The sequence below is a fragment of the Eulemur rufifrons genome, chromosome 2 (genome assembly GCF_041146395.1).
Source record: "Eulemur rufifrons isolate Redbay chromosome 2, OSU_ERuf_1, whole genome shotgun sequence".
NCBI lineage: Eukaryota > Metazoa > Chordata > Mammalia > Primates > Lemuridae > Eulemur > Eulemur rufifrons.
In genome coordinates, this window is record NC_090984.1 from 57,225,492 (window position 1) to 57,238,733 (window position 13,242).

The 13,242-nt window shown below is 36.2% G+C and overlaps 1 protein-coding gene across 2 annotated transcripts in view; it reads right to left on the reverse strand.

Moving 5' to 3' along the window:
- SLC12A6 (solute carrier family 12 member 6) overlaps positions 1-12,789 on the reverse strand; it is an 87,907-nt gene extending 75,118 nt beyond the window's left edge. For both annotated transcript variants that reach the window (XM_069484811.1, XM_069484801.1), the window contains exon 1: positions 12,519-12,789. In XM_069484811.1, the coding sequence (XP_069340912.1) occupies positions 12,519-12,789 (271 nt within the window). The remainder of the gene's footprint in view (positions 1-12,518) is intronic.
- Between the last annotated feature and the right edge of the window lie 453 nt (positions 12,790-13,242).

Below are 13,242 nucleotides of genomic sequence, written 5' to 3' on the forward strand. Positions count from 1 at the left end.
TATGGTGCCAAAAAAATCAGGACGGGCTGGGCGCAGTGGTGCATGCCTGTAATCCTAGCACTCTGGGAGGCCAAAGTGGGTGGATCGTTTGTGCTCAGGAGTTCGAGACCAGCCTGAGCAAGAGCGAGACCCTGTCTCTACTAAAAAAAAAAAAAAAGAAAATAGAAATTATATGGACAACTAAAAATATATACAGAAAAAATTAGTGGGGCATGGTGGCTCATGCCTGTAGTCCCAGCTACTTGGGAGACTGAGGCAGGAGGATTGTTTGAGCCCATGAGTTTGAGGTTGCTGTGAGCCAGGCTGACACCATGGCACTCTAGCCCAGGCAACAGAGTGAGACTCTGTCTCCAAAAAAATAAATAAATAAATAAATAAAATTAAAAAATCAGGACAATGGTTGCCTCTGGGGGTATAGAGATGGAGATTAACTGGGACTGGGCATGAGAATTGCCTGGAGTGATGTTAATATTCTACATCCCGATAGAATCCTAAAGGGTTCCACAGGTACATACATTTGTCAAAACTTAGACAATTTTCACATAAATTTTGTGCATTTCATTATATGAAAAGTTTACCTCAAAAGGAGAAAAGCTGTAAACAAATGCTGAATACTAATTAAAAATATGCATTTTGAAGTATTTGGGAGAAGTGAAGTATTTGGGAGAAGTGAACTGATGTCTACAATTTACCATAAAATGCATTTAACAGAATAGATGGAAGATACATAAAAGAACAAGTATAATAAAATGTTAATGATAAAATGTGGGTGGTGGGTGTACAGGTGGTTCACTATAAAAGTCTTTTAACTTTATGTTTGAAAATTTTCAAAATAAAATGTTCAAAAAAATACAATGAACTGACACCATTATGAAAATGAATAGGCAAGTCAGAGACTGGAAGAAAATATTCACAAAACATATACGTGACCAAGGACTTGTATCTAGAATACAGAAAAATCCCCTACAACTCAATAAAACAACAAACAACTAACTCACTATAAAACAGGCAAATGATTTAAACAGACAGACAATTGACAAAGGAAGATATACAAATAGCTGAAAGCACTTGAAAAGGTGCTCAATATCATTGGTCATTAGGGAAATGCAAATTAAAATAACAATTTAAAAGACTGTTGGCAAAGATGTAGAGGCAAATATTGGTAGGAGTAGAAAATGTCACGATCACTTTAGAAAGAGATCACTTTAGAAAGAGTTCTGGTAGTTTTTTATAAATTTAAAACATATATCTAACCTATGACCCAGCAATTTCTCTTCTAGGTATTTTTACCCAAGAGAAATAAAAGAATAAGTTCACAAAAAATTCAAACAAATATGTATATACCAGCTTTATTCATAAGAGCCCAAACATGAAACAACCTAGGTATCCATCAATAGGATAAACATTCAACATGGATGAATCTCAAAAACATTATGCATTATAAATTATATATAACACATTAATTATATGCATACTGAAGTGTTTAGAGGTGAAGTTTACTGATGTCTGCAACTCTGAAATGATTCAAAAATAGATCGATTACTAGAGGAATAAATATGGGACAAAACAAATATTGCAGAATGTTCATTTTAGCATCTAGGGGATAAGGATATAGTTGTTCACTATACAATTCTTTCAAACTTTCCGTATGTTTAAAAATTTTCTTAATAAAATGTTGGAAAAAATACAATGAATTGAAGTTCACTGAAACCTAAAGATCTTTGGATCTGAGTATAAAGAAAATCACTTAAGGGTCAAATTCTGTTTCACATATAATTTAGGAAGGTACATAAATGCTTTACTTGTACTTTGATTTTAGAGTCTTGAATGTTGTTTGAAATGAGAGTCATAATACAGGTATAAAATATCTACATTTTTATAGTTTTAAAAAATTTATGGTATTTTAAAGCAAAAATATATACAGGCCAGGTCAGGGCTAAAAGGCATTTATAATATCGTTACTCCCACAGTTCTTTATACATTAGGCCAAATATCATATTTATGTTACTAATTAGTTTCAATAAAACACCTTATTTGTGACTATATTATGTCTGCTAAAAAAAGAAAAGTTAGCATGCCAGGTGAAGTGTCTCACATCTGTAATCCTAACACTTTCGGAGGCCGAGGTGGGAGGATTGCTTGTGGCTGGGAGTTCGAGACCAACCTAAGAAAGAGCAGGACCTTGTCTCTACAAAAAAAAATAGAAAAATTAGCTGGGCATGGCGGAGCGCAACTATAGTCTCAGCTACTCAGGAGGCTTAGGCAGGGGGATTGCTTGAGCTCAGTAGTTTGAGGTTACCATGAGCTATGATGACACCCCTGCACTCTAGCCTGGGCAACAGAGTGAAACCCTATCTCAAAATAAAATAAAGTATCTGAAGTATATAACTTCAAGTATAAAACTTCCAAAAATTTTTAATTTCTTATCTTCACATATGCAGAGAGGGAAGAGGTCATATGTGTTAGAGTAGTGTTTCTTAAGAAAAATATCAGACTTGCATGAAGGACTCTTATCATTCCCCACACCTATTCAGATACCTTTCAGAAGGCTATGGTAGGGAAACATCACCCCACACCCCACACCTCCCTTGAGTGTGGTTATCACTAAGAAGTTTAGGCAAATATATAAAAAGCTATGAACCATTGTTTCACACCAGTGCTTTGCAAATTTTCTCTGGTAAAGGACTCTTTTTCTTTAAATTTCCAATTCATTGTGGGCTAATGAGTTCATAAAAAAATAATGAATTACTGGAAAAATGAACTGAAGATAGGCCAAATGTAAGTCCCAATTTTTTGTGATTAGAGTCAACAGACATAAAGTTGCTCTATCAAACTGCTATGCAGGTTTCTAAAAACTCAATTTCTTCTTCTTCTTTTTTTTTTTTTTTTTTTGAGATGTGGTCTCACTCGGTAGCCCAGGCTGGCGTGCAGTGACGCAATCATAGCTCACTGCAGCCTCAAACTCCTGGGCTCAATCAATCCTCCTGCCTCAGTTTCCTGAGTAGCTGGGACTACAGGTGTGTGCCACCATGCCTGGCTTATTTCTCCTTTTTTTTCTCTTTTTTTTAGAGATAGAGCCTATGTTGCCCAGGCTGGTCTGAATTCCTAGCCTCAGGCAATCCTTAGCTTTAGCCTCTCAAGTTGCTAAGATTACAGGCGTGTGCCCCTGTACCCAGCTCTCAACTTCTGAACTTATCTCCTCACAGACAAGTAATAACAACTCATAGCTAGCACTATTTGCATACTACACTCTGAACAGTTCTGTGTTAGAGAATGTTGTAAACATCTCACAAGAAGAGAGTGAGCAGTTCACTAATTAAATTTAGAGTCACTGCTATAGCTGGAGCCTGAAAGATAATCTCTCATTCTTACATAGAAGAGACATATACACATTTATTTATCATATTCAGCAAACCCTTTATCCCTCTGCTACTGAGACAGTAAATATTAGTTAAAAATATCAAAATGATCACAGATTCTAAATTTTGCCTTACTATGTATACAATTATATTAAAAATTAAATTAATGAATCAATTACTTTGGTAAAGACCAACTATCATGGGACGGTAAGGACTTACTACTTAAAACTTCCAAATCTCAAACTTACATGAAATTGAATCTCAAAATTACATGAAATTGTCTATGAAAATGGATTTTTATGAAATATCAGTCGTGAATATATAATGAACTTTGGGACTAAAAACTGAAAGATAATAAATATGTAAAAGACATTATTTCCTGATGGATTCATAATATTATAGTATAAGAAGGACAAAGAGTTTTCCAAGGGAAAGCATCGGGAAAATCTCACACTTTACCATGGCTGAAAAAAATCATTCATTTACTCAATAATATTTGAGTGCCCACTATGTGTCAGAAAATAGGAATGAAATGGAGACCAAGAAACTGTTCCTGCCCACAAGGACCTCACAGTTTTGTTAGCCAATTAACTGCAGAATCAGAGGCAATATAAAACTAGGACCGTAAGTACAATTCTCTGTAAGCAAAGAAAGAACCTTAAGAACACAACAATCCATCACCTTGACCAGCTACTTTTTTGGGGACCTAAAGCTGTGAATCTTCACTAGCAGAGAGGATGCAGTTGAATAGTTGATGGCTAGATAATTTGATAGCTACTTCAGCCATTTTGGCTGCTGACTCAAATATTGTTACTTAAGGAGGTATTATCAAATGCCTCTTTAATACTCAGAGTCCTCGGCTTCCACTCTTACCTCTTTCACCATATCACAACTCTTTATATAAGGCTGCCATCTCTTTCATTAGTCTAATGTCATTACAGCCTAGGTAGGATAGGGCCCAAGAGTCACCAAACAAAGAGGCAGCACTGGCAGCTAGGAGCATGGACCATTCGGTAACTCACCCAGGGTTTCATTTCTGATGTATGCCATTTCATTATTCTATTATGAAATACTTACTAGATTAAAAATGGGCTTCTAGTCAACGTAAAAAGTGTATATAAAAAACCCCTAACATTAAGCAACATATTGTCAAAACTATATTTCTAAAAATGTAAGGAAGGGAAAATGAAAACACAATCCAAAACAAAATTTCCCTGTTAATTTAATGTTCACCTCAGAGAACAAGTGTTTTTATAAGTCACTGTTTATTTTTCCTCCTCTGAAAGAAAACTCCATTTTAAAATAGATCTATTGAGACTTGGGTCAAAATATGCATCTTCATTAACTTTAGGACAGATGGACGAATGTAACTAAATCAATAACTGTTGATGTAACTCAACGCTATTATGCTGCCCTGGCATTTCCACATAATTTGCGTAAAAGACAATGAAATACACATCATTATGCCAGATTTTCTTTCAGAAACACGGAATCTAAGTTATTGAGCGATCATGTCATTTGATTACCTTTTTTTAAACAATGTCCTCTCATGCTCCCAGTGCCAGCCAAAATAATTGCAACAATGTCCACAGAACATAAAAACTGCATTTCTTTTATGCTTTCTCTAATCTGCTATATAATTGCAGCTTAATAAATGTTTCAATAGGGCTAACATCTATTAGTATATCAGAGAAAGTGCAGTGTAATGACAAAAATACTGGTTTTACGATAACATATGCCTGGGTTCAAATCACTATTCTTCAGTTTATTACTGGTATGACCTTGATCAGGTTACTTAACCTTATCAGCCTCAGTTTTCTCCCACATATGAAAAATTTCATCTTAGCACAGAAGAAAATGACTTTTTAAATGAAAAAATATCAAAATGGATAACTTTTAAGGAGAGGAAAGATCCTTATCTAATAGTCCGGGAAGAATGTTTTTCTATTTTTTGTCAATTCTTAAAATTTTATTTGAAATGCAGCACACTGCTAAAATAGAAAAAAAATAAATCAACAGAGCATAATCTTTTGCATGCATTTTAGGATGTAAATTACCCAGTTGTGAAAATAAGTATTATTTCTGGATGTAAAAAAAAAAAAAAAAGTTTAAATAGGATAAATGCAAATGTTCTCAAAATAGAATAAAGGTAAATTTCGGTTGGATTCAATTTCTCATAGCTCCTCAAAGTGAAAATATACATGTATACAAAAGAGTTTTTAACTTCACACATACCCTATAAATATATACAACTATCATGTACCCATAATAATTAAAAATAAAAAATTTTAAAAAGAGTTTTTAACTTATTAGTGTTCTTTTTTTTTTTTTTGAACTAGCAATAAGAAAAATAAATAGCTTTACCTCAAAGTAAAAACAGACCCATCTGGTAAAATGGGGGAAATTCAGGTACCACTTTGCCAAAAATTAAAATTATTTACTAAATGGTTATGACTGTAAACAGATGAATGCTATCAATTGAATTTTTTGCATGGATTTCTCAAAGCCACTGGAAATGTAACAAGGATTAGCAGTACAGTAATAAAAAAGGCAAACCAAAACCTGCCACTGGTTAATTTAGCTAGGAAACTGGAGACTAAAACCCAGCTCTGAGCTAAAACAACAGGAAATTAAAAAAAAAAAAAAAAAAAAAGACTAAAATTAGGATTAAGACCTAAATATGCTTGTCATTTCCTAATAATATGACTTTTGTTTTTTATTTATGTACTTTTCAACTACAAAAACTGCAATTTTGGCTGGGTGAGGTAGCTCAAGCCTGTAATCCTAGTACTTTGGGAGGCCAAGGTGGGAGGATCGCTTGAGGCCAGGAGTTTGAGACCTACCTGGGCAATATAGCAAGAGCCCATCTCTACACAAAATAAAAAATTAGCCAGGCATGGTGGTGTGCACCTGTAGTCCTACCTACTTGGGAGGCTGAGGTGGGAGAATGGCATGAGCCCAGGAGTTCAAGGCTGCAGTGAGCTATAGCCTACTACAGTACTTTCAAGCCTGGGTGACACAGTGAGAATCTGTCTCTAAAAAACAAACAAACAAGCAAAAACTCTGCAATTTTAAGAAGAAAAAACTACAGCCATTACATTTTTCTCAGTTAAGACATCCAAAGAGGCCGGGCGCGGTGGCTCACGCCTGTAATCCTAGCACTCTGGGAGGCCGAGGTGGGCAGATCATTTGAGCTCAGGAGTTCGAGACCAGCCTGAGCAAGAGCGAGACCCCATCTCTACTAAAAATAGAAAGAAATTATATGGACAGCTAAAAATATATATAGAAAAAATTAGCCGGGCATGGTGGTGCATGCCTGTAGTCCCAGCTACTTGGGAGGCTGAGACGGGAGGATCGCTTGAGCTCAGGAGTTTGAGGTTGCTGTGAGCTAGGCTGACGCCACGGCACTCACTCTAGCCTGGGCAACAGAGGGAGACTCTGTCTCAAAAAAAAAAAAAAAAAAAGACATCCAAAGATAACTCAAAATTTCAGGTTTTACATAGCCTTCAGATTGATTTACTTACATTATTGAATTGATCCTGAAATTTTGTTAACTATAAGTTTCACCAATGATTTAACAGTAACTTAAAAATTCTTCAAAAGTAAAATGCACCTGAATATCAGAAATGTTAAAACAGGCAAAAGTTCTACATACCTTAGAACTGAGCAAATATGGTAATAATATTTCCTGTTAAGCATCTATTGCACTTTTGCAGTTAAGGCAAGGTGCTGTGTGTGTGTTATTTGTTGTATATTCTGCAATTTTGTGCTCATACCTTCAAATGTAACTGCTGAGATTCTACAAAACACACCAAAGCACTAATTGCAGGGTTTTAATAGAGTGTATCTTCTTGTTTTTCCATTCACTTGTAAAATTTGCAAAACTTCATTAAAATAATACATTGTTTTAACATTCACAAAATAAAATGCTTTCATAATTCCTACCATATAGCTATCAAAACGTTCATACCTACTGCTAAGAATCAAAGATCACCAAAAACTTCATATAATTTGCATTATTCTGTATCAACAAACCCACCAGGTGCAGTAGGGCAAGGAGAGGGGAGCTGAAATCCAGCTTGCCCTTCTCCAGTGAAGTCATGAACTTGGAACCATAATGGCTCAGGGCACAAAGGGGTGCCTTTTTAGAATTTGCACTAAGTTCTTGGTAGTCCAGAAGTATCTATTAGACACAAGGGACAAAAGAAGAAATAGCCATGATCCAAAAGCTTACAGCATAATACTGTCCTCATAAGTCATTATAAGTTGCCTTAACTATCACTATTAGAACATTTCCCTTATTCTAGCAGCCTTAAGATGTGAAAGCATGACTTTCATAAGGCTCCCAGGTTTCAAAGAGTGCTTTCTTTTTTTTGTTTCTTTACATTCCAGTACAGGTAATATCAAAATTTATAAGAATCTGGAATAAAAAACATGCCACTCAGAGGAAAAGAATTTGGGGTCATATTGGAAAGACTTAGTGAGGACATAAGAAGAGATGATCAAAGACAAGAAGTTGAGGCAATCACTATACTAATCACTGATACTTACTTATTTGAGACAGCGTAGCACCGTGGCCTAGGCTGAAGTACAGTGGCAAGATCATAGTTCAGCAAAGCCTAGAATTCCTGGGCTCAAGCGATCCTCCTGGCTCAGCCTCCCGAGTAGCAAGGACTATACGCAGGGGCCATCCTGCCTGGCTAATTTTAAAAAAAATTTTTTTTTTTGCAGAGATGAGGTCTCACTGTGTACCCAGACTGGTCTCAAACTCCTGGGTTCAAGCGATCCTCCCACCTCGCTTGGCCTCACAAAGTGCTGGGATTACAGGCATGAGCCACCATACCTGACCCAATATGTATCTTTACAGATAAGAGCTTTCTTTTTTTTTTTTTTTTTTTTTTTTTGAGACAGAGTCTCACTTTGTTGCCCAGGCTAGAGTGAGTGCCGTGGCGTCAGCCTAGCTCACAGCAACCTCAAACTCCTGGGCTCAAGCGATCCTCCTGCCTCAGCCTCCCGAGTAGCTGGGACTACAGGCATGCGCCACCATGCCCGGCTAATTTTTCTATATATATATTTTTAGTTGTCCGTATAATTTCTTTCTATTTTTAGTAGAGACGGGGTCTCGCTCTTGCTCAGGCTGGTCTCGAACTCCTGACCTTGAGCGATCCACCCGCCTCGGCCTCCCAGAGTGCTAGGATTACAGGCGTGAGCCACCGTTCCCGGCCGATAAGAGCTTTCTTTACATTACCACAATGTCATAAATATATCTAAGCAAATCAACAATTCCTTACTATTATATAATACCATACATGTTCAAATCTCTCCAAATTATCTCAAAAGTCTTTTATAGTTACTTTGTTCTTATTAGGATCCAAATCAAGTTCACCCATTGCATTTGACTGATATGCCTCCTCAAAGTTGGTACAGACCTCCTTAACTCAACTGGCTTTTACTTCTACTCCACTTCAGAAGCCCACACCCAAGGCTACACACACACACTAGACCACATCATACAGGAAATGTACCATCTCTGAAACCATTCAACCAACCGTCTGACCAGTCTTTAATCCTACATCTTTCACCATATTTTACCTCATCAAGTCTTCCAGTGCTTCAGTTCATCATTTTCCTTTGCTATATTTTTGCATATTTCTATAGTTGCCCTTATCATACAGCATTACATTTATATAAAATTTTGTTGCTTTCTCTATTAGACCATTACTTTCTTTAGAACAGATAATGGATTCTCAGCACAGGGCCTGACCTTTAATAAGTGCTCATAATAATGTCTGGTGAAGGAATGGATAAAGCTTTCTGGTCATTTTTACCACTATACCATAAGCTCTCAAAGGCAGAAACTATAGGTTACCTATTTTTTCCTACAATTCATACTAGAGTGCCTCATACATATCAGAGTCTCAGGGAGTATTTGTTTAATTATAAAAGGTTGATGTGTATTAGGGTCCACATGAGACATATAAAAATATGTTCCTTCCTCTTTTTGGTATTATCATTTTAAAAATAATTTGAATTAACTAAATGGTTACTAAGCAAATATAGAAAATATTCATCATGGCAGAGGCAAAATGATGTAAGAAAGAGCACTGTATAGAAGTCAGGAGAGGCCTGAGCTTCCTTCCATCTTGGCTTTGCCACTAACTATGTGATCTATAAATAATCATCTCTATAAGCCTCAGTTTCCTCATTTATTAAAAGGAGGTTTGATCAGAATTAGATTCTAGAGATCATCAGCTCTAATATGCTTTGCCTCTTAAAAAAAAATCACAAAGCTATTATAAAAGTGATACATTCTAAATATAAAAAATTGTACATGCCCTTCTGAATTTTCAGGAAAATTCCCACTCTCCATGCTATTTTCATAACTCACTTTCCAGAGGTATCCACTCTACACAGTTGCTTGTGTATTTTTTAAGGCATTCTTCAAGCATAACCTAATAAATACAGTGCTAAGATTCTTGATTTTAACCAACTGGATAGTCCTATAAATTCAAACAGAGCCTTGCCAAAATGAAAGAAAAATTCCTTTGATAGCAGGAAGATAATTATCTACTCAGAAAGCCAACAGTAGAAAAAATTAAAACACAGATAGAAACAAGTATTTAAAACTTCATGTGTCACCCCTTGTTTGTGTGATATAATATGAGTAAAAGCCAAATGACAAGAAAAGAAACTTCAGGTGGGAAGTTTCTCTCCAGGAAGAAATGTTGGAAGAACTGTGGGGAAAGGAGAATCATACTCAAATCACATAATCATATAAAATCACAACCAAAGAAAGATGTAGAAAGGGCAAAAAAAATTAAGAGTTGTAAATATTAAAATACCAAACATAATTTTGAAATATACTACGAATTTAAGGATAGAGTCAACTGTAGAAGAGGAAGTGGTTGTTTTCCTATAATAAAGCCAGTCTAAAGAGAAATGTACATTAACATTAGGTTCTTGACTTTCTTAACAACTGTATCTTTTGAAAATCTACATCTAACTTTAACAAGGGCATCCACATACTATGAAGCCAAAGGTAGTATGTTTCTAACCAATTCCCTCTAATGGTGGGGAAAATATATCACGTGATGACAGTTATTATAAGAATTTTTAAAAATATAGAAAGAATAAGGGAAAAAGTGGGTCACTAGGAAAGCAGGAAGCTAGTTCCACAAGAATAGGGTAAAGTGCTCTTTAATGGCAGTGCTATTAATTTCCCTTTCATCTGGGTACCAGAGAGTATTTAAACATTAAGTAAGGAATGTGTTATAAGAAAGCCAAGCTTTAACTTCTGTACCCACATAAACAACATAGATTTTACCTAGACATGTCCCCAGTTTTACCCCTATAGTGTAAAACTATACCACTATAGACTGTAAAGAATGCTCAAAGGTAAAATAAGAACAGCAGCCTGGACAAGGATACTGTTCTGCAAGTCTAATACATTACTGAAATAAGTCCACTTTCTAAAAGAGTAAAAATACAATTCTATAACAAGTAAGTCACAAGTCTAACAACACTTAACTATAACTTAACCCAATGACAATTAAAACATAAAAAAAATTAACAGGTATAATCTTTTCCTGATATTTTTACAAACTAAATACAGTATAATGGATAGAAACTAAAACTACAATTTAGAATTTGGGGGAAGAGGAAATTATAAGTTATTTTTGATTTCATACTATAATTTTAACACAGTTTACGTAACAGTGTAAAATTTGTCAAGAAATTGAAAACACTTAAGTGTGGGAACCAATCTGTAATACCTACATAAAAGAAGAAATGGTTAGTCGAGTGAATTCAAAGACTATAAACTTTACTAAATCAACCTTGTTTCTAGATATTAAAAACACAAACTGAATTAAGGAACTAAAATCATTCTGGTTTCCTGAACGCTTTAGGTTAGGAGGAACAATATTTCCTGACACCGGAAAATGATAAGCAAGTCTCACTTTCACAAGTCAGTGACTGAGGCTATGGTTTTCAAACTTAGGTGGAATATCATTTTAACAGTCTTTAAGATTCTTAAGTGAAATTTTTATTACTAAAAGATTAGTTAGAACATAGCATAAACTAAATATGTAAAGCAGTACAGAAATTTTCAAACTTTTTTATTTCAGAGTACAAAAAATGTTATGACCTCCCCATTTTCTCTCTGCTCTCTCTCTTCCAAGCCAGCTGACACAAACTGGTTTAGGAAGCTAAAGATCTGCTGCAGTGGTGAATATGGGCCAGGAGTGGCTTGTGTGCTACATGCTGACTACAAAGACTCAATACTCAAGACGTTGCATCTAAAGCTCAGAGTGAACAAACGATGTGGGAATTAGGCCCTAAAAGTCTCCTTAGAACTCCTCCATTTGACAGAATGGCACATTAGACCTGCCCATCATCATTCTGAGTGAGCTTTGCTACTTGAGCTCACTGTCTCTATAAAAATATAAATTTCAAAGAATTCTGCAACACATATCTGAAGTCCTTGGTGGAAAGCTACTAAGATACAGTCAGTGACTACTCCTTGTAACTGGTCTTAAAAGAAGACTGAAATAGCCAAAGCCAGTTAGAGAACACATAACCAACCCACTAAATTTTGAAATTTAGGATTCTCTGTGCTGAAAAACGATTACATCCTTTGATATTCGCCCTTAACCAAAAGATTTATTTCAATTCTAAGAAGGCTCACTATTAAATCGGAACTAAATGATCAACACTCATGTGTACATGTGGTAGTAAAATTCAATGGAAATCAAGCAGGTGGGAGAAGGGAGGAAGCGATGGATAAATTCACACCTAACAGGTACAATGCATACTATCTGGGTGATGGACACCTTTATAACTTTGACTCAAACTGTACAAAAGTAATTCATGTAATCAAAACGTTTGCAGCCCAGTAATATTCTGAAATTAAAAAAAAAAACACAAACAAACAGCAATTCTAAGAAGGCAAAAATGAGGAAGTCAACATACACTTTCCCACATACCAAATGACTACTGCAAACACCAACTATGCTAACCATTATTCCAAAGGGTTCCTAAGCAGAGGTGCCGTGGTTCCTAATGATTACTGCAAAATGGGAAAACCATCTCCCAGTAGATGGTCATCCTGGTTAAGTAGGCCAGTAATGAAAGTATCCTGTTGTCTGTGTGTCTACTTACCCTCGGTAACATCCTGGGGGTTAGAAGTCCGGTCACTGGGTGGATCCAGTGCAACAGTAGCCAGTGAAGTGGTGGCCCCAGACATTTCACTCATGGGCTCACTACGGCTTGTTTCAGGCACACTTTCCCGAGAGCTAAATCTTACTCGAGAACTAGATCGAGAGCTGAGGTCCGGGCTGGTGTCTGACAAACCTGGAATGTCATCGATCTTTGTTGGTGTCACCATGAATCGAACTGAAGCCATCTTGGTGGTGGTTTCTGGAGGATGCATTTTTCTTTTTAAGGACAAAGAAAAAATGGGAAACCTCGCAAAATCTTCCTCCTACGCTAGCTACTTTTGATTGTAAAAATAAAAAATAACTTAAAAAAAAAAACCTCAATTACCTTGATTCACACCACACAAAAAGCCCTAAATAAGAATTCTTCTCAGAATTCAAGCCGGCTATCCTTAAAGTGCACCAGCAATAGCTGACAAATATTTTTTAAGGGGGGAGGAAAACAAGACAAAACGATGCCAATCATGTGTAACTTCTTTCCTTCAGAACGGAGAGCTACCTAGCTATCTCCCCTGGTCCAGGGTTGAGGGCTCAGTGCCATGGTGTCAGAACAGCTGGTAAAGCCTCCCTCCCTCAACCCCCAGGTTCCTGCTGAGGTAGTCAGTCCTTTATCTGGTGAGCGTCCCACGGTTCTAGTTGAGCAAAGTGCGTGCAGCCCACCCTTATCA